Here is a 27,124-nt window from a genome sequence, read left to right as displayed (position 1 = left end):
CGAATCCCAAATAGAAATTTTCTAGGTTGTTGAATGGCATCTTTTGGTTCTAACGTAGTTCCAAGGAAGAGGAAGTGAAGAGGATTTTAGAATCTATTTTTCCTTCTTCTCCTTCAGAGATGGAGAGCCTTTACCTAGAAGTTAAGTTGGGTTTAGCACCTGGCTTTAGGTTTTTCCTTCTGGTGATCAGTTGATTATGGATTATTTGATGAACAAAATCATTGGTTGTAAGCTTCCTCCTGATATTATCAATGAGATTTGATATTTATAACTATATATGATCCTCCTCAACTTCCAATGGGTGAGTTTTTATCTCTGGACTTTCATGGCAATTTAGTTCCCTTCATGTCTTGCCGTTGGAAAATGCTAAACAATCTGAATTCGACTAGACACAATGACATAGCATGTAACTTTACTAAACTTCGAAAGGTGATTTTGTATTGTATCTGAGTGGACTCACTTCCAACTCTAGAGTTTCGGATTGTTTTGCATTACTCTTTGCTTTTGTATGATATAAACTTTTTAATTGGAGATGTCATCAATTGTGTTGGATTTTGTAGGTGAATTCAAGCATGGAAGGCCAATGAAGCATACTTCTTCACCATAGTACCACAGGCATACAGCACTGCTGAACAAATGGAAGGAAGTACAAAGAGTGGTTATTGGAAGGCTACAGGTGAAACCGAGCAGATTGATCATCACAATGAAATTGTTGGATTCAAAAGAATATTTGTTTTCTACTGCGGAGAGGCTCCAACAGCAAAAGAAAGCTCCTGGATGATGAATGAATTTAGTGTTAATCCAAGTTTGGTTCAGGATAATGAACTGGATTTGAGGACCAATGTAACAAAGTTCTGTATTGCATATGTTAAACTTGGCCCTATATTTGCATATCGTGCATAAAAAACAAAAAAAGTTTTGCAATCTGATTTTCCTGATGTTGCATACTGATTAAACTTGTTTCAGATAGAGAGATATGCGCTGTGCAGAATCATAGACAAAGAACATGATGAGATAGAGGATTAGATGTTTCTCACAGGTTCATATGCTTCCATTAGTTTTCAATACATTCATTATCACCACATGTCCAAGATTCACTCATGAATTGTGAATCCCATAAATTTGAAGGATGATTAGATATATTGAAAAATAATGGATAGAAAGGTAACTAAAGAGAGTTTGGCATAGTTAAGCTAAAGATTCAACCTTGTGTTCACCTCTATGTTATTGTGAATTTCAATTCTATGGATTTTGAAACGAAGGACTAGCTAGCAGGACGTAGAAGTTGAATTTTAAGATTGCTTTTGGCTTTGTTTAAGATAACGAATGGTACAAATGATTTATTTTATTCCATAAAGTTTCCGTGTAAGCAAAGAGATATCAATTTTGTTCCATAATGTGCATTTTCGTGTTTGGAGTTTTTGGATTCTACTCATCATGTATGAGTAGAATAATACTTTTGGTTACTTGCGAGACTTAGAACAGACACTGGAGATGGAAATTAAGCTTTGACTGTACATTTTGACAGCTATTATCCAAGTCATTCCTATAGCTTGAATGAGCAATTGTTGAGAGAGGTCATGTGGAAATTCTGTTTTCGCCATCACTACTTTCACTGTTCTTCACTAATTTTTAGTAAGAACCCGTGATCATGTTTCTTGCAATGTCCATGGCTGTGTTGTTAATGGAGGCTTTGCATGAGACAATCACAACTGTTCCCTAATGGTTTATATCCGGATAGTTTCTTTTACAGGTTTCTGTTGGTCTTCTCCTAGATTGTCTAATTTTGTGCAGTTTATATGTTTAGATAGACCTTGAAACTACCAATGGCATGCTGATGCATTGCTATGGCCGTCTGCCTTGATACAAGGATCTTAAATTCGAACCCATATGAAATAATTATTGGAAAACTAGATAAGCATAACAAATGTTGCTACATTTTAGTGTGTAAACGTTGTTTCTTTTTCATAAGACAGTTCAGTAATGCTAACAGCATGTTGAAGCAAGAAAGTATTAGAATAGACTAGCCTTCTTCTGCCATTTGTGGATGAAATGATAAATCCCATTCGTAGATGAAATGATAAATCTATGGAAAACTTAACACCCCAACCATTCCATTAGTCTCAGTTCCTCTGTTAGCATGATCCTAAATCAGGTAAAGCTTTAACTCAAGCAGGGAGCTTTAGCTTCTCGTGGTTCTTCCAGCTGAAACAGAGTAACACAAACTTGTCAGTACTGAATCATAAATCGTTTTAAAATGCTTCGTTTCCCATGAAAAGTATCTTCCGGCATAAACAGTTACAAGTAAATTTGGGTTCAAGACCAAATGATAATTCTTTGTTGATGTCCTGTTTAATGTGTTTTAAGAAATCAACCAAGGTCACAACATATACAAAACAAGCAAGGCCTTAAGATAATGCGAGCAAGAACAATGCATTCATACCTCTTGATATAGTAGTAAAAGAAGTCAGCATAAAGAGCAGTCTGGACCAAGCCTGAAATCCAAGCTGTTCTTGGCATTTGACAGAAATTCTTGTTAACGTTGCTACCTTGAAGAGAAAATGCAAATGGGAGGCTAGAGAAACTTACGTATCCAGCGGAACTTGAAATTCTCCATGAAGAAACGGTAAATCCAATTGATGAGATATAAAGCTCGATAAGCACTACGTAGGAAATTAAACAAAATTATCACAAAATCGATAAACCAAATGCATGACCAAAGAAAAACCAAATAATTAGAAACTAAAATATAATTAGACCATAACTGAAAATACATTCACATATAAAAGGAAAAATGAAAATATAACTATCAATCCAACGTGTCTTTGTTAAAAAAATGGTATGTCATGCACAACATAAAATTCAAATTATGGATGGATAAAAGCAAGTGTGCAAGCAAAGCAAGCTGCAATCTACTAACTAGGGAGCGGTTTCTACTACATCTTAAGCTGAGAAAACCATATCACATGAACGTCATCTAATGAACTCAACTAACCTAGTGTTCTTCTTTCTTCAATAAGAAATTATAAAAATCACAATAGCTGATTTGAATAGTAAACAATCTATCAAAGCATTTTCACGAACAGCATAGATTCGATTTCAACATATTGCTCTATCCTGCAATTTGGGTCAGGTTTTGGTTCAACTAGGCTCAAGTTAACAAAATAATCAGATTTGAACAAGCAAGCGACATTCTACAAAAATCTTGCTTTGCACAAAGCATGTCTAGGCAAATTCTTTATCCCTTGTAAAACCATACTATTCTAGTTTTTCCTTTCAAAACCTTATCATGAAGACAGAATGCAAATTTGAACTATAATTCCCAGGAAGACCTGCAGAAGACATGAAACAGAGAGGGCCACAAACAGTAAACTAATTAGAGGCCCCTCTATTATTCTGTCTGAATGGCATTTTCATCAATTTCTCCAAACTATCCCAACAATTCTGCTCTGTGCTCAGCTTTGAGAAGTCCACTTACAACTGTTACAAACCTATATTGAACCTGGCCTTTCCTATACCATACCAGTTCACCTCCATCCTATCAAGCTAGCATCAATTAACTGAGTAAGGTCCACACAAATTTTACATTTCTTTGCCAGCAAATTTTCACTCCTCTGTTTCTACCACACCCATGCATCCTTCAAATTTGATTAGACCCACTCTTTTCCTCAGACCATCCTCCCAAACTATCCAAAATTCAAGTAACTTCGACCACAATTTTAAAGAGAAAATACACAGATAAGATTGGAAAAACATCAATGATTGATTTTGGCTTTGCATGACAAGGGACTGCAGACAGCAAGCCTCCCACCAAATCTTCACAAAATCACAACAAGAACAAGACACTTCTTCAAGTTTGGGTGCATCGTGCTCAATTCAAACCCACTTAGAGGGGCCAGTCACCTAATAATTTATCACACAGACCTCTGAAGGGCCAGCAACAGCACTATTAGATAATAGAGCTGTAAACTTAAATGAACCCATTATATAGAATAATACATTCCCCAAGAATTTCCTCCCTTGCATTAGAATAATTCATTCTAGTCAGGCCAACTAAAACTTAGAACAACAAGCAACAGCTCCATACTCAGTTAACAGTTGATAGTTTGTTTGGGAAGTGGGGAAAAAACCACTTAATGCACATGCAAACATACCTGTCTGGGAAGGGGGCAAAAATTTACGTGTCTCCACTTGCACAAGCAAAAACGTACACAAACACAAATGACAGCTAGGGAGGCACCACAGTCACTTAACAGAACATATTCTGTATAGGAAGAGGGAGGGGTGGGGGACACTAAATGATTGTAGAATAGCAACCAAAACAAAGCAAGAAAGAATGATCAATTTAATAACAGCAAGTAATGCAGCATTAACAAGATAACAAAACATACCCAAGAAAGAAAATGTAGTTTCCAGTTAAGTTATCAATGTTCCTTGATCTTTGCAGTAATACCAATTGTGGTATAATTGCCAGTGCTTCGAGATAGAGGGAGAATGTCCACAACACCTATTACAAGAAGTCAAATTCCTATTAGAAAACACTTCCAGGTTACAAAACTAGTTCTTTTTTTCAAGCAGAGCAACAAATTTAAACAAAATAATTGATAAGGACATAAGAGCCATTTCTGGTAAATGAGTCTTATGTCCCTTCAAGGGCAAAGATCATGTCTCTTAAATTTAGGCCGTCCTCTGGTTTCTTCTCCATCCCAATTCAAAAAGGGCCCAGGGATTTTTTATCGAACTTTAATGGTTTCACATTAGCCACCACTATCTGCAGTGCATGGAGGTCTACCCTGAAATGCTATCCTATTCAGAATACATCTCTGTCTAACTGCATGTCATTCAAGAGGAAGGCCACAGGGAACCACATTCTTATTGAATATCATGGAGCTCATCACAAATATTCCCTTCAACAACTTTTTGCTGTAATTCCTTACTAATATTCATGTGCAAGAAATAATTCAGGGCCTTAAGTAAATATTTTACCAAACAAGAAAAGAAGGTCAACAGTAAACATACACAAGACAAGAGCAGACGATTTCATACCTCCATTACATTAAAATCACGGTGAATCAGAAGGGCCAGCAGAAAACATGGGGGGATCAGAAAGTAATGTCTAAAAGTATCCTGATCCTTGCTGTAGGTCTGCTTCACAACTTTATGGTAGCGCATGTACCAAACAATGCAAATTGAAGTTCCAATGAAAACTAGCTTCATTACAGTGTTGTAGAAAGATATATACCTTGTGAACAAATCAAGGTACCGAGTAAGAAAGACTATAACATACAATTCCTGAGTCTTAAGTGAAATTCCTGAAAATAAAAATTATTTTGGGCTTCAGACTTAATAGAAGGAAAGATATTCACCGAAAAAAATAATGTAAATATTATTCAGATCTATATGCTCTGCATGCTTGTGGGTTCTTTTGAACTGATTTATCTAGCATCAAAACATGTCTTCCAGATTAAATTGCATCATTTTTGTAATTTTAATTTGCATTTTGAACAGAATACTCTCAAAGAGTTAAGATTGGTACAACCTATCATCATCCAGGATCTTAAAGCAAGCAAATTAAAGTGAAACAGATTTCCAAGTATTTCCAGCCAAAATTCAACCAAAGCTCCACTTCTGGGGTACTAATTTATTAAATATAATAGACATGAAGCCTATGTAAATTTTTCAAGCAAAAGACACATAACAAAGAGAATTTTAAGAGTGGTGTGAGTATGCGTATTTCTGTGCACAGCTCAAGCTTTCCAAGAAAGGCAATTTTCCTTAGTCCAATTAGCACTATGCCTCCAAGGAAACAAGCATGGAGGCTGAAGCAATGACAATGGCTCTGAAAACACAAAGAACGGAAAGCAGAGAAAATTGAGTATTAAGACCTTGGAAATTGGGTATTTTATCCACGGTTCCAAACATTCATCTACAAAATTTAAAAGCTTCCTACCAAGAACCTTAAAGAACTACCAATAGTTTTATGAAAATGAATTTTCATAGGTTTTATACAGGGGAAAAAGTTTCAAACCAATCTCTAGAAAAAAATTCTGCAACAAAGACTTTATTTGACCTTCTTGAACACCAAACCAAACAATTTCGTTTTCATTTTTAAGAGATAAGCAAATTACAAACCAGAACAAAGGAGTATATCAAGGATTTCAGATAATTCTTTTACCAGTCCTGCCATTCCAGAAATAGCAGTCTCCATCCTTGCTTTCAGCACAATTTGGAAAGTCAGTAAAATAGGTGAGGTAGGTATAAGATTGAGGCATATAAAGAACTAAACTTAGTATTTTCTGGAAAATGCATTTTAAAGGTTTTGGGAAAATGAGTCTATTATCAGGTGATCAAAATTTTCATTCTTTGACAACCACTACATACTCAAATTCTAATCCAAAATGAGAATGTAGAAATTTTTCATGTATAAGGCATGAATTATGAGTTCTAAAATTAGAAATTCCAACCAATAAATAAAGAAGGAAATTGAACAAGTTAAACAAGAAGAGTGAGATAACATGGAAGTTCTAAGTTCAGGGAAAGAACGGGCATTGTCGATACTCAAGCTTTGAAAATTTCAAAACAAAAAATTGTTTTGTTCTTCCATCGAGCGCTGTAAAGATATAACATCAGAGAAATAACTTCATTGCAGTAAACAACGTAAATTCTTGAAACTGTTCTCCCTCAATTTTTGATTAGTAAAATCATTATCTTCTCTTAAAAGAGTGCCTGGAATTGACAAATAGTCTTGACTTTAGTGTTCTTGAAAGAAAATCTCTATAAAACAGAGTTTGGAATAAACTCACAGGTTACAATCCATTTTCTGAAAATTACTTCATTCCCATAGTTTTTGCAATGATGATAATATAGAATAGGCATTGAGAAAAACAAAAGAAAGGCTTAATTTTTGTCACCTGCTGCACCACCAAAGATTAAAGACAAATTCCTGAAAACTTGACTTATTACTATGAGTCTAATACATAAAAACAATGTTGATGTGCAGACAATGTTAAAAACAACAACCAAATAGCTCTTCCATCAATCATTACAAGAAATATAAAAACCAGAGAACCAACTATGATCTAACCAAGCAAATGTACCAACATAGAAACAATCACATATATTCTTCTAACAAGACTAGATTTTAACCAGCAAACTAAAATAAGCACCAAACATAGCAAATCAAACAAAGAGCTAAAAAGTCAGCCCATGGTAAACAGAAGTCAACACAGACAAGAACCAAAACAAAATAAAGAAAGAACAAAAGGGTTGCCTGAAAAGCTTCTGAAATTGAGTTTTTTCACGCAAAGTATCTGTATAAAACTACAAAAAAAATCAAAGCAATCTCTCAAAACTGAAACGGAAAAGTAAAACCAAACAATTGGTATCTACAAAATACAAGTAACAGGGTATTCGCAAAAATGTTCCAAACATGGAAAACCCCATCTTCTTATCGGTGTCAGCCAGAAACCATCATTAAATTAACAATATTGGGTATCCAAAATTTCTTTTCTTCAAAGAAAAAATGGAAGTTAAAAAAAAAAAAACAGTAGAAGTAGAAACAAAAAGAATATACCAGCACAAGATTTCATGGTACGGATCTTCAGGAGAAGGACCACAATGCTGAGGAGATGGGTCATGTCCCCTGCTAACCTGAATATGTTCATGATTGCTATTTTGCTTTGTCTCTCAAACTTCTGCTGTTCCTGTTTTGCTTTTCCTTTTGTTTCCTTCTCTTTCCCTCGGACGGTGATTTCGCCTTGAACGGACAACTTTTAAGGTTGACAACAGCTCCTTAACGTTGACTTTGACTGTCTCATCTTAGGAATGGTAGGTTATATTTTTGTTTACTTAACATTTTTTTAGTAATTTAATTATTTAGAATTCAAAATTTGGTAATTGATTTTTTTTAAAAGTGTTCATTAAAGATTGTATTGGGATTAAAATTTAAATTTATTTCTATATTATTTCTCAAACTTTTCTTCCATTCTCTATTTGCATAATATAGTTAAATTTTATATATTAATATCTTTAGACTATGAAAATTTATTAATTAATTTAAATATTATTTAATTGATAACTTAATAATTTATTAATTTATACATCAATTAAAACCATAATATTATACTAGAGCATGTTTCATATAAAAAAATACTTAAAGTAATAATTATATTACATAACTTTCTCTTATAATACAAAACTATTATAATAGAACTACTTAAATCTTAATGCATTAAGAAAAATTAGATGACGTAAAAGGCGATATCAATTTTAAGGGAAAACAAGTAATTTTGAAGTCATATTTAATAAAACTTTTTTAATTGAGTTATGTTTATATATAATTTTAATATATAAAAAATCATTAATTTATATATTAAGTGAGACTTATATATTTTTTTAAAATTTATTATTTTATAAATTTAACGAATTATTAATTTACTATATTGATCTCAAGTCTATATAGATTAAAAAAATTATTTAATCAAAATTATTAATTTATCCAGTATTAATAATTTATAAAAGTTATAATGTATGTTGTGTAAACAAGTTAAATGACTACAACATTAATTATGAATAATTTTTTATATTAATTATAATAATTAATAGTTATTATGATGAGTTTAAATATATTGAGAGTTATCAGCTTGTTAAATAGATCTCATATTGTGATAAATATCACAAGAAAATAAAATTAAATGTAATTGAAACATAATATTAAATTATATTATAATGATAAATTTGATATTTATTTGGATCATATTGTAATATAAAATTATTAAGAGAACTGTATAATTTAAATAATAAAAATAATAAATTAAATACATCAAAAGCCCCTCTAACCCTTAAAACAATCCAATTAAGCATTTTTCATTTTATTAGAATCAAATCAAGGGTTTTTGCATAATTGAAATCTTATTTGGAGGAAAATTAGGTTGTCTTTACCACAAAAAAAATCAAAATTTTATAATACTTGGTGTGTACGGTGGTGCATTCATGTGACAAAAGATAAATAAATTTTGTTCATATATTGAAAAGAAATAAAATTCTCATTATTTTTAAATAAAAAATAAAATATTAATTTTTTTTCTTCTTTTTCTCACTTCTCCTACGATCTTCCTCCTCTTCCTCACCCTAAATAGACTCCAAGATGGCACTCAAATCGTTTCCGAACTCCAAACTAAAGCTAGATGTCATGCAATGGGGCTTCAATTCTAAAGCACTAGCACCGCATCGGACACATTTCAATGTGGAGAGATGACACCAAAGGCGAGATCCACGCTGCGTAGTGCCATTTTTTGTCGTAGGCCTAGCGTTGGATACTAAATTTGTTGCTTCAGATCGTCGATTTCATTTTCTAGCATCATTAAGTGAAGGATTGCCGGCAAAAAGGGAAAGAGGATTTAAGAGAAGGAAGAAAGGGAAGGGAAAGAGAAAAAGAAAAGGAAAAATATTTTTTCTTCGTGTAAATTGGCTAAAATTCTTAAAAAGAAAAACATTTATCACATTTTTTAAATAAATTTTTATTTTTTTATTATTATATCCACTTAAACTCATAAAATATTATTTTTATTTATTAAAAATCTTATTTTGTATAAATTTCGCTAAAAATTCATCTATTATATTTGGTCAACATCCCCGTTTAAATATAAATATTTATAAAATATATTGTATGCTTTTAAAAGGGAGTAAACTATCCTCTTGAACAATAAAAAATTTTGTTAATTTAACCAAATTCATTTTTAAGTATTTTTAAATTTTATTCGAGTAATTATAAGTTTCAAATATCTTATAATTTAATAAGATTTAAGTTACAGTTACATAAAAAATAACGAATATTTTACTCGTTGACATTTCTAGTTTATAACAATATTTATGTGACAATGTATGAAAATTAATATTAAATTAAGATTTACATGGCATGTAGTATTAACTTACGTAACATGTTACATATACATTTTTATAAAATTCTTTTTTATCAGTTATGAGTCATGTAAATATGGATGTAACAAAGTTAAAGTCGCTTAAATCTTAATATGACAAAAGTAATGAATTGTAATTATTTTCATCTAATTAAGAGTACAATTAAACAAAGATACTATTTTAAAAAATTCAATTGGGTAAAATAAAAAAAAAAAGATTTAGCAAAAAAATTTGCAAAGTTGCAGAAAAATCTTTTTTAATTATTTAACCAAAAAGTTCCTATCGTCCAAGGAATTAAAAGAAGGCTATAGTTACATACATCACATGATTAAACTCCATCAAATAATAATTTAATTAAATGAAAATAATTTATTAAAAATATAATAAAGATAAGAGCTTTTGACATATTTTAGCAAATGAGAAAAAAAACTTGAAAAAGATAGTTGTAGCAATACATGCATTCTAAGTAAATGTCTGATAGAGATATTTTCTTACATGTGGAACTGATGTCTAATACGATGTGTCAAGTACAAAATCTAATTAGTGGATGGATCAATGACTTGTTTGATGGATCAAGTATGAGTTTAGTGGATTTAATTAGTGGTTTTACCAAGTTGTATAATATTTCATATATATATATATATATATATATATATAAGAAGTTAACAATGATTTATATTTTGCTCAATGGATTGATCCTTTTCAAAGGAAGATTATGAGTTCAAATTGTAGTTCTTACAAAATAAATAAATAAAAAAAGTAAAGAGGAATTTAGATTTTTATTTTATGAAGTAAGCAATCTAGCCTAATTTAGTATAGGTTTTTTTTTGCCAATTTTCAGTTGAGTGAAGTGTTTTAAAATTATCTAGAGTGTCATAATAACAATTAGTTAATTATTAATTATAAAAATTTATTTAATTTAAAATAAAAGATACAAAATTTGATTAAAAGTAATAAACTAATGAGAATTTATTTAAATTTTGTAGGGTTAATTCAATAATTTTTTTAAGTTTTATATCTTTATTTTAATATTATTTATGGTAAAATTTTATACGAATTTATATATATGTCCATATATTTATATGTTTATATTGATGCATAATATTTAAAACATTCGTATTTTTTTTATAGTTTTGATTAAAATATGATTTGGTTTGTAAGATTTGTTAACTCCATTCATAAAAAGAGTTATAAACTTTGTATTGTTGTTTTTTTACAAAAAATAGATATTTAATTCAAAAATTTTTAAATAATAATTTTTAAAAAAAGTAAAATCATAGTAGTATTTTATCTTTAGAAAATTAAAAAGCATTTGTTATAAATGAATTGAAAAGGGAACAATTCCTATGGACCAAAAACGATATATACAAATATACATTATCCTTTTAATTACATAAAATTAAGAATAATATCATGGTGAATAGTTTTTCTCAAAATTAAATTCCAGTAAAAGAAAAAAAGAAGGAAAAAAAAAAACAGTTAAACTCCGTCCACTTCCCCTCACTGTGGCTTTTCTAAAATCTAGGGCCCCAAAATCTGTCCTCTCCACTCAAAATTAACTTAAAAAAGAATTAAGCAAAAAGTGGCCAAACGCAAAAATTTAAAAATAAAAATAAAAAGAGTTTGAAAGCCTCTTCCTCACTCCGTCCGCCTCACTCCCTCTTTCTTTCTGCTTCAATTTTAAGCTGTCTTTTTGTTTTTTTTAAAAAATAAAAGAAAATTACTCACTCTCTCACTTATATATATATATATATATATATAAATTGTTTCTCTCTCTAAAACGATTTGTCACTCCCACAAAACCAAAAACCCTCCCACTCCTCTCTTTCTAGAAGATCCTCTAATTCTTTTTTGGGTTCGTTTCCCTTTCCTTCTCGTTTTGGTTTTGAGGCGTTTTTTTTTTTTCTCTCTTTCTCTCTCTTAGGGTTTGGTTCGTACAGTTTCTAGGGTTTTTGCTCAGTAACATTTCTCTTGTGGAAGATATAGTGTTGGGTTTTACCTCTTTTTTGTTGGGAGGGGGGAAGTGAGAGAGACGGGATTTTTTAAGATATGGCGGCTGAGAGGCTTAGGGATTTGAGTCAGCCGATTGATGTCTCCTTGCTTGACGCCACCGTCGCGGCCTTTTACGGCACTGGATCTAAAGAAGAGGTTCGGTTATTTCTCTGCTTCTCTTTTTTTTTTTTTCTCCCTCTATGTTTACATTTTTCTGTTTCGGTTACTCGACTCTTTGACTGGGAAATGAGGGGGTAAATTTTTGTGTGGATTTCATTGTTTTTAGTTGAAAGTGGTTTTCTGTTTGGTTTGCGAGAAAGTAAGGGAGAGTGCGGGGATTTGGGGTTTGATAGGGTTTAGTATGGCTCGGCATTTACTACTAAGTGGACAAAAATCTCGGTAAATGTGGGGGAACCTGGAGGGAATTGTTTGACTTTTTGAATTTCTAGGGTTTAATGTGAGTGAGTTTTTACTTGACTGAGCTTATTAGGACTTCAAATTTCTTTTCAGTTTGCCAGATAATGTGTGAAAATGTGGTGGTGATTTGAGAGTGTGGAGGATAGACCTAATTACCTGGTAAGGCTTGGGTGCACGAACCTTTGCTCTGGGAAGTGCCATTTGAATGCAGGGGTAAAAATTGATATTTCAATTATGGGCAATTTTTAATTGTCATTTTTATAAATAACTTGTAAGACTTCGTTTCAGCTATTTGAAAACGAAGGTAGGTTGAAGCTTTTCTGCTGGTGTAATGTCTTGGTCTAGGATGTGGCTAGCCTTAAATTTTAGGGTTTAGTCCTTTGGGTTTGATAGGCTCTAAATTTTTTCCATCCAAATAGAATAATTATGATATAAGTTAAAAGAAGAGAACTTATCCATTATATTTCTCTCATCTTGACCAAATTTTCAACTCTTTCTGAAAATTAATAGGTTCAGAGAGAATTGAAGCCAATCTTTATTGTTTGATTATTGATGAATATGCCATTTAAATTCATCCATAACTCAGTTACTTTTATCAGTTCTCTTTATCCAACAAACAAAAGAAAAGTTGAATTTCATTTAATTCATTTCATTCTCTTCATTCTCTTTTCCCTGATCAATCTAATGAGCTGAAGCGGTTGATCAAGGCTTACACATTTTTCCCTTTCTTTTTCTGTTTTAATCTGCTTTGGTTTCTCTGTAGTGGAACAGATTGTTTATTTTGGTTGCTCAAGCTCAAGAATTGTAAAAAGCTGTGTGACACTTAATTCCTAGGTTGCTGACCATTTTAAATTTTATGGCATAATTTGTCAGATAGTTACGAACATTATAATGTTTCTGGCATTTTATCAGTCCTTGGTATTTTTCCGTAAATGACATGTCTCATTGGGCTATATATATATATATATATTTTTGCTCTGTCTTGTCATTATTGGTTTTTGACTATTCTTTTTCTTTCTTGTACATACTTCACAGAGAGCTCATGCAGATCAGATCTTGCGAGATCTTCAAAATAATCCGGATATGTGGCTTCAAGTTGTGCACATCCTGCAGCACACAAAGAGCCTTAATACCAAGTTCTTTGCCTTGCAGGTCAGTTGAAATGACTATTTGCTGTGTAATCTATAATTTCTAGTACAACAAACTTGCTGAAGGGAATTCTAGTTCATGTTCCTATGTTGTGTGTGGTGCATATACCTGATAATTTGGTTTTGACCTTTTGGCTGTCTCGTTGATTGATACTTTGGAAGAACTTTTTCTAACAAATGATTTGGGAATTGCAGAACACTGTACGAAGAATTTGAAATCCTCTATTCAGTCTGATGATTTTAGGGTGCTTTTTTTGTTCTTATCTACAGGTTCTTGAAGGTGTTATCAAGTATAGATGGAATGCTTTGCCTGTCGAGCAGCGAGATGGAATGAAAAACTACATTTCTGAAGTCATTGTACAGGTAAAGGAGCTTTTTTCCCTTTAGGACAGAGGAATCTCAAAACTTTGTCCTTTCATCCCTTTTATTATCTTTTCTGCCTTTGTATATTCATTCTTACATGTGCTTTCTCCTGTAATAGTTGTCAAGCAATGAGGCCTCCTTTCGAGCAGAGAGGCTGTATGTCAACAAGCTGAATATTATATTGGTTCAGGTATAACTTACCTGCCTCACAAAAAAATGTATTTCATAAAAGAGGGACAGACTTGCTTTAGAGTTCACCGAGCTTGTGAGTAATTAGGAGGCCTGTGGTTAGGGCTTATTCTGTCTGCCTTCTTTATTTTTTCTATCAATGGCAATCTTCACAATTTATAACACGAAAATATTATTTTGATTTTTCTTTGGCCCCTTCGTTACCATATTAGTGAGTATCTATGAATTTCTCCTTAGAAGGTTTCACAAGTATTCCTTTGTTTTAATCTAAAATGAGAGGAAACTAATGACTAAAATATATTTATTTATGGAGTAATTGTAGTCTAAAAAATTAATATGCATGCTGAATGTACAGATCTTAAAGCATGATTGGCCAGCTAGATGGCAAAGCTTCATTCCTGATCTTGTTGCAGCTGCAAAAACTAGCGAAACAATTTGCGAAAACTGCATGGCAATACTGAAAGTAAGTTTGGTATTAGAATTCTCTCTCGGTAAAACTGGTTGCAGAATCAGTTGGTAACATGAGCTGTTTTGCTGTCAGCTTCTAAGTGAAGAAGTTTTTGACTTCTCAAGAGGTGAAATGACTCAACAAAAGATCAAAGAGCTTAAACAATCACTAAACAGGTGAAAATATTTTTGTTATTTTGAGATCATTAGGGTTATGCTGTTTTCATGCAATAGTTCTGGATGTCTATTGTGGAGATTTCTGTTCATTTTAGTTTCTATTTTGTAAAAGTTGTCATTCTGTACAATTCTTGGATGTTCATTGGTAAGATCTCTGTTTGTAATTTGTTACTACTGTATAAAACTGCTGTCCTCTGATTGAATAGTGCGTTCTGATTTCAAAAAGCCCAAAATTCAGTTGTCAGTGATTGTCAGAGTCATGTAAATTTAAGTTTGAAAAAGAATTCTGACTATTTTTCTGGCACATCTGTCTGCCTTTTGATATGCCCCACTTGAAGATCATATTAACAACTATTATTTGTGGGCATGGCATGTTTGGGATAATATGCTTTTTGGATTTGTGTTCGCATGTCAACATGGATATTGTGCATATGAACTCATGGTCTTGCACAGTAAGTTGACAATAAGATTGTAGATTAGTTCAAACGGTAAGTCAAAAATGGGTCCAAAATGATCTCTCACCCTCTTAAATATTCAAGTTTTCCCCCCTCAATGTTTGATATTTGTTTATTCTTTTTGCAATTCATCTTTCTAAATGTTGTATTTGTTTTCTGCAGTGAGTTTCAACTCATTCATGAGTTATGCTTATACGTACTATCAGTTTCTCAGAGAACAGAGCTTATACGGGCGACGCTATCTACCTTGCATGCATTTCTATCGTGGATTCCTCTGGGCTATATTTTTGAATCGACATTGGTAAATAATTCTTGATTTCCCAAATGACTCAGCGATCAATGTGTTACGATTCACCTCTTATTCTATGTTAATGTGTCTTACAGCTGGAAACACTCCTAAATTTTTTCCCTGTGCCATCATATCGGAATCTCACCCTCCAATGTCTAACAGAGGTAAATGATTTATTTTTTTTTCATTTTCTTTCTAAGTGGAATAAAGCTATATTTTTGTCACTCTAAGAACGTGAAGCTTTATTTATTATGTTAATGGATGATTGCAGATTGCTGCCTTAAATTTTGGGGACTACTACGATGTGCAATATATTAAGATGTACAATATATTCATGGTCCAGTTTCAGGTGTGTCAGCATGTACTCAATAAATTCATTGGGATTTGCACTTAGAACTTAGGTTTGCTGATCTGTACATTTTCTTTTTTGCTCAGTGCTTTTTATTTTATCATGTCGATGTGTAGATTTGATGTTTCTTTTCTTCATTGTTTTTCTTTCTTTCTTTTTCCTTTTGTTCTCTGGTTAATATGTGGGTACTTTTTGGGATGTTTTTAGACCATTCTCCCACCAACTACGAACATCCCTGAGGCTTATGCGCACGGAAGCAGTGAGGAGCAGGTATATTTCCAGTCAGATGGTTCTGATCAGTGGTACAGTTTGATATACTTAGGTTTTGTCTATGTAAACTCATTCTTTTATGTTGTTGCACCAGGCATTCATTCAGAATTTGGCACTGTTCTTCACTTCATTCTACAAGGTAAGCAATCTATATATTGAAAAAAGCTCCTTCAGATTACAAGGTGAAAGATGGTTGATTAGTGATAGGGTTGGTGTGGTGCCCTCAAAGTCCTTAGTCTGATGTGGTTGATGGGTGACAATATGCATTTTTATGCAAAGAATGATCCATGTTACAAATATTGTGGTTCTAATACAGGATTTTTAGTTGATATTGTTTCTGTCTTTTGATTAAGCATATTGGTAAACATTAGACCGATCAAGTTTAAAATGTTACTAAATTTGATGGCTTGGTTGCAGTTGGTCTCTTTGATGATTATGTTACTAAAATTGTTCTTTGTTTTCAGTTTCACATTCGCAGTTGGTGTCTTTGATGATGATTTTGCTGAAATTTTACTTTGTTTTCAGTTTCACATTCGGGTGCTAGAGACTGCACAAGAGAATATTTCTGCCCTGTTAGTGGGTCTGGAATACCTTATTAACATTTCATACGTGGATGATACAGAAGTCTTTAAGGTATCATAGCAATTTGATATACTTTATTTGTAAACTATTTGTTGTATCTGCTTGTTCCTTTATTAACCTTTTGGAACTTGGTTTCTGAAGTATTATGTTGCTTATCTTTTGGTTAAATAGGTTTGCTTGGACTATTGGAACTCCTTGGTCTTGGGGCTTTTTGATGCACATCATAACATGGATAATCCTGCGGTAACTGCAAACATGATGGGACTGCAGGTATTGTGGATTATTTTATTGTCAGATATAGCTATAATTCTGTTTAAATGCACTTGTTACTACTGTTAATCTTCATTATAGTTCAAGTGCCATCGAGTCTATGTGCAGCACATGTCCTGTAACTCTTTTCTTTTAGCAACCTTATTAGAAAAATCTTCCTCCTTTCTTCTTTTCATGGTTTTTGTCTGAGAGGTATGCCACTGGAAACAAATGGCTTAGGGGTGTACCTGTTATTGCTCTCAAATCCAGCAATGATAAATATATTGGAAAGTGTGCAAAAGAAAAACCATGTTGAACTACCTATTTTGCATGTTTTTAGATGGATGACTGGTTATGTATGAATTTTTTTTTTGTTTCTGTTTTTAGATGATTTTATACCTGCCTGTGGAAATTGATCTGGAATTGTTATTGTTAACTCTAGATAGCACTGCAGCGTTATTGTTATTACTTTTGTAAATGACTGTCGTTTTTGTGTTGTTTAATTACTAGAAGATGCTGTTTCTAGATTATTACGGGTCACTCATCTCTTGTCAATGAATTGAATATGACAGGTGCCTTTGCTTCCTGGTATGGTCGATGGTCTTGGTGCCCAGCTTCTGCAACGGCGACAACTTTATGCTGGTACAATGTCGAAGTTGAGAATGCTCATGATTTGCCGTATGGCTAAGCCTGAGGAGGTTCTGATAGTGGAAGATGAGAATGGGAATATTGTTCGAGAGACGATGAAAGACAATGATGTTCTTGTTCAGTATAAGGTGATAAATCTCTTATATCAAAATGTATGATGCTTAATCTAGATGGCTTAGTCTTTTATTCCTAAAACATCTATCTACTAATTATGGCTAAGTGGATTGAATGATAGGTTGTGATATTTTCGGAAGACAGTTTGAGTATTTTTCTGCCTGCCATTATTTTGAAACTTCATTTAGTAAGATATCTGCTATGCATGTATGTTTTTTGTCTAAAGGTGCATGTAAATTAAAAATATATCTTTTGAACAATATGCTGTGTTTTGGTTTGTGGAAACTAACAATTTGAAGCTTTATTTCTCAACAGCTTATATTTTAGAAGTTTACATTTGGGTATTAATTTTTTATATTTTTGAATCAGTTGTTTTCTCCTGGATTCCATTGTTAATAAAGTTATGTATTGCAGATTATGAGGGAGACGTTGATTTATTTGTCTCACCTTGATCATGAGGATACAGAAAAGCAGGTATTGAACTATGAGACATTTATAATTTTCTGTTTTTTAAAAGTTAAATGATGTTATGTACTGCTTTCTGACCTATTTTTACCTAGGCTATGTGTGCAATTTTAATTTTTGTTTACTAATGAAAATGAGTTTTTTCACTCTCTTTCTTTTATTTTCTCTACACAATCTGCTGCAGCAATCTGGCGTGTAAATATTCTGTTGCATATGATTTCTGCTTATGTATGGCAAATGAAGGAACAGTTGTTAAAAAAAAATCAAATTTAAATTCTGAGAATCTAGGGAGAATGAAGGAGTCTTCTTTCTGTGATAGTACATTCTTGATTTTCAGTTTTTTATTTCTCTAGGGATCTTATGTGTTAATTATTTTCAGTTCGTCATTCTATTTTAAAATTTATGGCTGATTGTTGAACTTAATTGATTCATTTGGATTTGGGTCAATATCTATGTAACACAGATGCTAAAGAAATTAAGCAAGCAATTGAGTGGTGAGGATTGGACTTGGAACAATTTGAACACGTTATGCTGGGCAATAGGATCTATTTCTGGTTCCATGATGGAAGAGCAGGTAACCTTCTATCTACGCTAGAAATGTTAACCACAAGTTCATTGATGAAAGAAAGAAGTTATATGGAGCTAATGATGCTTTAGCTTCTAGACAGTGAAAGCAATGCCCTTAAATTAAGAACAAAATTGGTCTAGTGCCTAGTAATTATCCTCTTAGACTGTTTACTATGAGATATTGGTGTTTCTTTCATATAATCTTTAATGCTGTCGGTATATATGCTGCAAATTATACATACAGAGAGAAGAAGATAAAAAAAAAAGGTTTCTCCTACAGAAAGATGATGTGATGTAGACACATATGGTATACTTGCATGAAAGTTGTTAGCTCCTTGTCCCTTATGCTTTTTGCTGAAATTAGTTAACAGGATTGGTGTTCATGGCAGGAAAACAGGTTTCTGGTGATGGTCATTCGTGATTTGCTGAATTTGTGTGAAATCACTAAAGGAAAAGACAATAAAGCTGTTATTGCTAGTAACATTATGTAAGAATATATAATCTCATGAGTATGTATGGACTGTCTGCGTTAGTTTCTCTCTGGACTCTGCAGTTACCAATTAAAGCATGCCACATTTGTTTTTAAAACATGTGCTTTTATTTGAATGGTGTGGTTTTCTTTGGGCACCTTCGGTGTGTCATGTGCTTATTGGTAACCGGGGGAACTGAAGGAACTTAACTGCTTCTTCTTTTCTGCATGCTACATATTAAAATTGTTAATCTTAATTTAATGTTTATTGGTTTTGTTTGCAGGTATGTTGTTGGACAGTATCCAAGGTTTTTAAGGGCTCACTGGAAGTTCCTGAAAACTGTTGTGAATAAGTTGTTTGAGTTCATGCATGAAACTCATCCAGGAGTTCAGGTAAAGTCATTGGGAAAGAAATAACTTTTATCTTCTGAAATGATAGATCAAATTTTTTCAATGGTGAAAACACTTGAATAATTAACATGCTGATGTGCTTGTTATTGTAGTATATGCTTGTTTTGGTTAACATGTTTTGCGAAGTGTGTTTGAAAGTACACAATAAGTTGAATTTTGCCTTTTCACTTACTGTTAATATTGTTTATGATCATCTTGTTATGTTATGATTTCACTACTGATAGTGATGTGCTCGTTATTTTAGTATATGCTTGTTTTGGTTAACAAGTTTTGCGAAGTGTGTTTGAAAGTACACAATAAGTTGAATTTTGCCTTTTCACTTACTGTTAATTTTGTTTATGATCATCTTGTTATGTTAAGATTTCACTGCTGATAATGATGAGAATACAAGATTGTGTCTATTATTTCATGTTACAATGTTTTAATATAACATGTCATGTGCTTCAGGATATGGCCTGTGACACATTCTTGAAAATTGTTCAGAAATGCAAGCGAAAATTTGTGATTGTGCAGGTATCATCTACTTCACAATGGTTATAACTTCTTTTTTATTTTTATTTTGTGTCAGGCCAAAACCTGTTATATCGATGAACTTTATCTTGTGAATGCAGGTTGGAGAAAGTGAACCATTTGTGTCTGAACTTCTATCTGCTCTTGCAACAACAGTTGCAGATCTAGAGCCTCATCAGATTCATACATTTTATGAATCTGTATGCCTCTTTTCCATGCCTGTACTATTAAAATCTTTTCTGGAGAATTTCTATTCTGTTGCTGGATGAGCTCATTTTTCCTTATTTTTTTAAATCTTAAATTTTAGGTTGGTCATATGATTCAAGCAGAGTCTGATCCCCATAAGAGGGATGAATACTTGCAGAGATTGATGGAACTCCCCAACCAGGTTTGTCATTGATAGAGGACAGTAACCTTTTTGTTTCTCACATATGTATGCACGTGTCTGTGCCATTGCATGCAAATATGTGGGGTTGTGCTGGTAGCAAGTTTTTTATGATGATGCTTGTTTTGCAGAAATGGGTTGAAATTATAGGGCAGGCACGTCAAAGTGTTGACTTCCTTAAAGATCAGGATGTAATAAGAACTGTGCTAAACATTTTGCAGGTATTTATTATTTTCATATAAAGCATGTCCATCATGTCTTTTATTGAATTTTTAAAGAGCATAGTGGACCTAGTTAATTTTTTGTATTGTAGGCAGGGACCTGCCTTCTGCTGGCAAAAAAACTATTCTTTTCTGTCCTGTTTTTATTGCATTGTACAAAATAAAAACTAGAAATTTAAATGATAGTTTGTTCTTGAAAGTTTGTGGTGTATATGGAGGGAGGATTCTTAATTGCTTTTATATATAATAGTTTATGGCCATGTATCTGTTGACTGGATTCTTTGATGGTGGATTAGTGCTAATGTTTCCTTGCAGACCTCATATTTCTGATCGTGTACATGCTGTGGTTATAATTTAATGCTTATTGGGATTTAGTGAGACTTAGAAGGAATCTTTTTAATTTGCAGACAAATACTAGTGTGGCCAGTTCTCTTGGAACATATTTCTTAACCCAAATTTCTTTGATCTTTCTGGATATGCTTAATGTATACAGGTAAAGTTTCTGATTTAGTATTTCAAAGTGCAAGTTTGAGCATTGAAATGCAATTTTAACTTTTGTCTTTGGTAATATGGGTAATTTATGGTGCTGTAATATATTGAACAGAATGTACAGTGAGCTTATATCGAGTAGTATTGCAGAAGGAGGACCCTTTGCTTCAAAAACGTCCTATGTAAAACTTCTACGGTAAGACCAATCTTTACAGACATGCTTTTGTCTTTTTGGTTCAACCAAAAATTTCTTGTTTGGCTAATGTGCTTTATGAAGCAGATCTGTTAAGAGGGAGACTCTTAAGCTTATTGAGACATTTTTGGACAAGGCAGAAGATCAACCACAAATTGGGAAACAATTTGTGCCTCCAATGATGGATCCAGTTCTTGGTGATTATGCTAGGAATTTGCCTGATGCAAGAGAATCTGAAGTTTTGTCACTTTTTGCGACAATAATAAACAAGTATGGTAACCAATGCATACAGTCTTCCATTTAGATGATATAATATCTAATATTACCTAACAACTTGTTGAATACTTGAAGATCTTGATTCTTTAGATATTGAGGATTGGATGGTTTTGTTGACTAGTGCTTATTGTACCAGAGAATCATTTATTTCTATTGTTGATGATTTTTCTAAGGCCCTGCTAAAAAGATACGGGAAGCCTGTGTTGTCTTTGCACATTAATCTTCCCAGACTGATGATTCTGCTGCCAAAAGAGCTATCTTTCCTTATTCCCTTATAAATGCAAATAGTTTTATGATATTTGGTGCTTTATTCCCATATGCTCTGAGCAAAGCTTGACTTGTTACTAAATTGTTAATGTGTGGCATGTTTATTGTGCCTAAAACATAGTAGCATTTGCCTTCTGTTTATGGTACTGGTGCTTGCTGAAGTGATGGCATTTCTCTTTAGTTCTTTTCCTTTTTGTTGTTACTTTTGTTATCAAATCCGTGCATTTCTTATTGATCCTGTTTTCCCATGCATGAAGGTATAAAGCTGCAATGATAGATGATGTTCCCCGTATATTTGAAGCTGTTTTCCAGTGCACACTGGAGGTTAGTCTTTTATCTATATATATTTATTTTAGGCGTGTATTTTTTGAAGGAGAATAGCTTGTGAGGGATGGGGTGATTAGGGTTGTTGTCTAAGCCCTCTGTTAAGGATGTGGCATTATAGGCAAAAGCCCTTACTTTGAATTGGAAGTCTGACATTGTGTAATAAGAGTCATGAGAGTTAATCAGCTCATGCATGGTACGAATGACTTAAAAATGTTGGTTACACATTAGTGAATATAATGAAGGTCCCTCCAAAGTTATCATCCTGTTAATTTTTTTTATGGATTTCTGGATTATTCTCTCCTTTCTTTAAGATTTTATAAAATCTGGATTCACACTGTGTGATGTAGCTGATAGATAAAGTGCCATAACTGTATTATTTGATAATATTGTTGTTGAAAGTCTGATGCTGTTTTGCTGATGGCCAGGATTAGAGATGTTGTAGTTTACTTTCTTAAGTTTCTTTGCAATAATTTCTTGTTGCTATGCGTTGCAGATGATAACCAAAAATTTTGAAGATTATCCAGAACATCGCCTCAAGTTCTTTTCCTTGCTTCGTGCCATTGCTACTCATTGTTTTCCTGCACTTATTCGGTTGTCAAGTCAGGTTGGTGTTGAGTTTCTTCTTTTTACTGATCTATTAAAGCTGTGCTTTATAATTTCATTTTTGGTTGAGGCTTTTACTTTTTCAACTATTAACAGATTATCTAATGTCAGTTATTATTATTATTATTATTATTTGGGTATTTGAAGGAGTCAAGGAAATCATTGACTTTTTCTAATTTTTTGTCATCCATCTGCATCAGCAACTAAAGCTAGTTATGGATTCAATCATTTGGGCATTCCGGCATACAGAGAGGAATATAGCAGAAACTGGTCTAAATCTTCTATTGGAGATGCTGAAAAACTTTCAGGTCTGTTAGTGTTATGGTTTTGCATGGTTGATAACTATGTTGATACACCAGATGCTGAATATTTGGTTTTGGTACCTTGACACAGGCTTCTGAATTTTGTAACCAGTTCTACCGAACATACTTTTTGACAATTGAGCAAGAAATATTTGCAGTCTTGACAGACACATTTCACAAACCTGGCTTCAAGTTGCATGTCTTGGTTTTACAGCACCTGTTCTGCCTGGTAAATTATTGTAGTGTGCATTGATTGCTCTGATTTGCATCAGTTTAATCTTATTTGATGAATTATTTTCAGGTTGAGAGCGGTTTGTTGACTGAGCCCTTGTGGGATGCTGCTACGGTTCCCTATCCATATCCAAATAATGGAATGTTTGTTCGTGAATACACGATAAAACTTCTGAGTACATCATTCCCCAACATGACTGCAGCTGAGGTATGATCACAGTCAACAGGTTCTCATCCAATTACTTATTCTTTTATTTACCAAGTTGATATCTCTGATCTTTTTGGGTTTCAGGTCACTCAATTTGTGAATGGACTATTTGAGTCGAGAAATGATTTGTCCACATTTAAGAATCACATACGGGACTTCCTTGTGCAATCAAAAGAATTTTCAGCTCAGGTAATGCTTTGAAAGAGTAAACAAGTATTCGTTTTTGCTAATGAGCTTGTAATGGGTCTACGTTTATCATTGTTGGAGTTCAATCAACTGTTAATTTTAGTTAAAATTTAGAAGTTTCTGTACATGTCTCTTTCTGATGGTAGTAATTTTTCTATTTCTTTATATGGGTTGCATTGATGAGTGAACTGATCATTTAGCTATGCTTTCTACAGGACAACAAAGATCTTTATGCAGAAGAGGCTGCTGTACAGAGGGAAAGAGAGCGACAACGGATGCTTTCTATCCCAGGGCTCATTGCCCCGAATGAGATACAAGATGAGATGTTGGACTCATAGATGTGGCTAATTCTGCCGTGGAAGCTAATTTCTTAAATTTTGACTCGGGAGTTAAGTTGCGTCTCGGTTTTACCACCAGTATTCCTGAATGTGAACAGATACAGCATTTTTCACCCATTGTTTCTCATCTTTCCCAAAATTTTTATATTTGTTGAAAGCGGTGAATCGTGAAGGCGCTGCTACACACAGGTTTGGCCGCTGGAGGTGCTGCCTATATGTCTATTGGTGATGTGTAGAATATTTAGGTGTTTGACGTAGGGATATATAATATATATATCCGATCCGAGTCATTGTACGGGTTTTCTAGCTCCAGCTTGATATTTGTATTCATCATGATGGTTGGGATGCAGTGTAGACTGTTTAGATGACTCGTTTTGAAGTACTGTTGATTCATCCTAGGTTAAAAAGGGAATACTAACCTCGGAAGGTTGTGCAGAAATTTTTTTTTTTTGATTTAAGTAGAATGCCATCTTTATGTGTTTCAGTGTTTGGGCTACAGGGCGTTGGCTTTGTTTTCAACTTTATTATAGTTTCAAGGGAAGATAATATACTTTTACTTTGTTTAAAGTAAGTTGAAGTTGGACAAATTGTTTTTCTTTGTTTAAAGCAGAAGTTAGAATCCCTTCAACGGGGGTTACCATGCGTCACTCTGTCGCAGTATCCATTAGCACGTTCCAACTGCCCAACCCCCACATTGTTAGGTTGGGTTTCAGTCAGGCATGTACTACTTAAACTCTTGCAAGACTCAACGCCCACAAGCCAGCAATCTCTCCAGTACCAGCAGCAGTCTAACCTTCTAATACCATGCCTCGGCTCACCCATTCTGACGCCCATGTTGCTGTCCTTGCCTTCCCCTTCTCCACCCACGCTGCTCCACTCCTCACCATCATCAACCGCCTAGCCGCTGCTTCCCCAGCCACTTTGTTCTCCTTCTTCAGCACTGCACAATCCAACAACTCTATCTTCTCCACCACGTCTCAACAAACGAAACCAAATATTAAAGCCTATAACGTACCAGATGGAGTGCCGGATGGTTACGTGTTTGTTGGGAAGCCTCATGAGGATATTGAGATGTTCATGGAAGTGGCACCGGAGAACTTAAGGAAGGGAATGGAAGTGGCCGTGGCAGAGACGGGGAGGAAAGTGAGCTGCCTGGTTACTGATGCTTTCTTTTGGTTTGCCAAAGAGATGGCAGAGGAGAACGGTGTGCCTTGGGTACCCTTTTTTGTTTCAGGAGCTTGCCCCCTTTCTTCCCATGTTTATACTGATACCATAAGGCAAAACTTTGGAGTTGGAGGTATCTAATTTTCTTCTCTTTTTTTTTCTGTTTTTCTAACACGTACAAAAATGAAACTGTTAAAACTCTAAAGAAAGAGTTTGATGAAGAAATCTAATCTTCCTATTCAGCTTTTAATTGAATGAAGTTATATCATCAGCCACTAAATTCGTCATCCCAAGGACTCAAAAGCTGAGTGGCCCAATGGCCGTCTACCTTGTAACTCTGTATATGGACTTCTAATCACTCATCTCATGGCGTTGGTTTGTATCTATTTGTGTAAATACAGGCATGGTTGGGCGAGAAGATGAGACCCTCGACTTCATTCCTGGAATGTCTAATATACGCATCCGTGACTTGCCTGAAGGAATCCTCTTTGGAAATCTGGAATCAATCTTCTCTCGCATGGTGCATCGAATGGGGCAAGTGCTACCTGAGGCAGCTGCAGTCTTCATAAACTCCTTTGAAGAACTAGACCCTGTGGTTACAAGTGATATGAAATCCAAGCTCAAGAAATTCTTAAATGTTGGACCTTTGACCCTTTCAACACCACCAGCACCAGCAGTTCCAGATTCTTATGGTTGCCTGACATGGCTTGACAAGCAAAAGCCCGCAACAGTGGCATATATTAGCTTTGGCTCGGTCGCAACGCCACCGCCAAATGAACTTGTAGCACTAGCAGAAGCATTAGAAGCTAGCATGGTTCCTTTCATATGGTCTTTAAGAGACAAATCGAAGGTACAATTGCCTAATGGGTTCTTAGACAGGGCCAATGGCATATTGGTGCCATGGGCTCCCCAAATAGATGTGCTAGCTCATGGTGCTGTTGGGGTGTTCATAAGCCATGGTGGTTACAACTCCATGCAAGAGAGCATGTCAAGTGGGGTGCCTATGATTGTCAGGCCATTTTTTGGGGACCATGGGCTCAACGGACGAATGGTAGAGCACGTTTGGGAGATCGGTGTGATTGTTGAGGGTGGAATTTTCACGAAGAAGTGCGTCACGAGTTGTTTGGATCTAGTTTTAGCACAAGAGAAGGGGAAGAAAATGAGGGAGAATTTGAAGGCACTCAAGGAACTTGCACATAGAGCAGTTGGACCAGAAGGTAGCTCCACTAAAAATTTCAAGGCATTGTTGGATTTTGTATGTAGCTAGGTCATCTCTATGTTTACCACTCCAAGGGATTGGTAAATAGCTAGCATTACCATATAATATCAGTAAGAAGTTCCTATCAAGTGAACTTCTGTTTAAATAAAAAGCAGTGCACTACTTTTAGTCATATTTGTTTTTCTTCTTTAATTTTAAAGCTGGAAAGACATTAATCAATGTATTAGTTACCTTTTAAATGTTAATTATTGAATCTATATGTGTTTTAGACTTACAGTTATTTATGTTGGTTGTTGCTTAATTGAATTTCAACACAGATAAATATTAAAAAGGTGATTTGCATGTTTGGGTCTGTTCTTTAAATCTGAAATATAAAGTATAAAATAATAGAGTAAGAGGACCAATTACCTACCCAACATATACTTTCGATGATCATATTAACCCAAAAAAAAAAAAAAAATTATTAGGCGAATTCTTAGATTCCTTTTCATATTGTGATTGAATTTGCATTCCAGTGTATTTACAATGTCAAATATCATAAAAATTTCAAATTATAATAAGTTTTTTACCAATTTGAAAAATAATTTTACTTCTTAATTTCAACAATATTGATTCAATTTTATATCAAAATATTACTATTTTTTATTATCAAATGTAATTTAATCTTTCTTATATGAAATGCTTTA

At 33.6% G+C, this 27,124-nt stretch overlaps 3 protein-coding genes across 4 annotated transcripts; 2 read left to right on the top strand and 1 right to left on the bottom strand.

Annotated features, from left to right (window-relative positions):
- Positions 1–1,891: 1,891 nt before the first annotated feature.
- Positions 1,892–7,761, bottom strand: LOC18599495 (ER lumen protein-retaining receptor-like). Of its 2 annotated transcripts, none has more exons than XM_018122375.2 (6): positions 7,574–7,761; positions 5,047–5,312; positions 4,392–4,507; positions 2,590–2,663; positions 2,444–2,507; positions 1,892–2,205 (listed from the first exon to the last, which is right to left on the bottom strand). In XM_018122375.2, exons 1-6 carry the CDS (start codon positions 7,662–7,664, stop codon positions 2,169–2,171), a joined length of 648 nt encoding a protein of 215 aa, XP_017977864.1. In that variant the 5' UTR covers positions 7,665–7,761; the 3' UTR covers positions 1,892–2,168. The 2 variants fall into 2 exon arrangements, with proteins under 2 accessions (XP_017977864.1, XP_088662953.1); XM_088806827.1 differs by having other exon boundaries at positions 5,047–5,242; positions 7,574–7,719.
- Positions 7,762–11,652: 3,891 nt separating this feature from the next.
- LOC18599493 (protein EXPORTIN 1A) lies at positions 11,653–24,642 on the top strand. The gene is made up of 32 exons (XM_018121565.2): positions 11,653–12,066; positions 13,363–13,479; positions 13,746–13,838; positions 13,957–14,028; positions 14,383–14,490; positions 14,569–14,651; positions 15,269–15,407; positions 15,491–15,559; positions 15,667–15,744; positions 15,952–16,014; positions 16,109–16,153; positions 16,540–16,647; positions 16,768–16,866; positions 17,418–17,621; positions 18,022–18,081; positions 18,536–18,646; positions 19,029–19,126; positions 19,393–19,501; positions 19,967–20,032; positions 20,131–20,229; positions 20,337–20,417; positions 20,546–20,635; positions 21,043–21,128; positions 21,240–21,320; positions 21,405–21,587; positions 22,118–22,184; positions 22,681–22,791; positions 22,991–23,098; positions 23,184–23,321; positions 23,394–23,531; positions 23,616–23,720; positions 23,933–24,642. Exons 1-32 carry the CDS (start codon positions 11,968–11,970, stop codon positions 24,053–24,055), a joined length of 3,231 nt encoding a protein of 1,076 aa, XP_017977054.1. The 5' UTR covers positions 11,653–11,967; the 3' UTR covers positions 24,056–24,642.
- A 70-nt stretch (positions 24,643–24,712) lies between these two features.
- Positions 24,713–26,695, top strand: LOC18599494 (anthocyanidin 3-O-glucosyltransferase UFGT-like). Its single transcript, XM_018121566.2, has 2 exons — positions 24,713–25,352; positions 25,621–26,695. Exons 1-2 carry the CDS (start codon positions 24,860–24,862, stop codon positions 26,484–26,486), a joined length of 1,359 nt encoding a protein of 452 aa, XP_017977055.2. The 5' UTR covers positions 24,713–24,859; the 3' UTR covers positions 26,487–26,695.
- Positions 26,696–27,124: the final 429 nt, after the last annotated feature.

This window comes from Theobroma cacao, chromosome 5 (assembly GCF_053813885.1).
Source record: "Theobroma cacao isolate CCN51 chromosome 5, ASM5381388v1, whole genome shotgun sequence".
Classification (NCBI taxonomy): Eukaryota; Viridiplantae; Streptophyta; class Magnoliopsida; order Malvales; family Malvaceae; genus Theobroma; species Theobroma cacao.
The sequence above is the reverse complement of the archived record's forward strand: the minus strand, read 5'-3'. Positions and strand labels throughout refer to the sequence as shown.

What these genes read in the sequence shown, in the direction of transcription:
- LOC18599495 (XM_018122375.2), bottom strand. Translation starts at nt 7,664, where the DNA reads ATGAACATATTCAGGTTAGCAGGGGACATGACCCATCTCCTCAGCATT. An exon ending in GTGATTTTAATGTAATGGAG is followed by an intron (nt 4,508 to 5,046) that starts GTATGAAATCGT and finishes TTCTTGTAATAG; the next exon opens with GTGTTGTGGACATTCTCCCT. An exon ending in TTTCAAGTTCCGCTGGATAC is followed by an intron (nt 2,508 to 2,589) that starts GTAAGTTTCTCT and finishes TGCCAAGAACAG; the next exon opens with CTTGGATTTCAGGCTTGGTC.
- LOC18599493 (XM_018121565.2), top strand. Translation starts at nt 11,968, where the DNA reads ATGGCGGCTGAGAGGCTTAGGGATTTGAGTCAGCCGATTGATGTCTCC. An exon ending in GAAAATTTGTGATTGTGCAG is followed by an intron (nt 20,033 to 20,130) that starts GTATCATCTACT and finishes TTGTGAATGCAG; the next exon opens with GTTGGAGAAAGTGAACCATT. An exon ending in TGATGGAACTCCCCAACCAG is followed by an intron (nt 20,418 to 20,545) that starts GTTTGTCATTGA and finishes CTTGTTTTGCAG; the next exon opens with AAATGGGTTGAAATTATAGG.
- LOC18599494 (XM_018121566.2), top strand. Translation starts at nt 24,860, where the DNA reads ATGCCTCGGCTCACCCATTCTGACGCCCATGTTGCTGTCCTTGCCTTC. An exon ending in GCAAAACTTTGGAGTTGGAG is followed by an intron (nt 25,353 to 25,620) that starts GTATCTAATTTT and finishes GTGTAAATACAG; the next exon opens with GCATGGTTGGGCGAGAAGAT.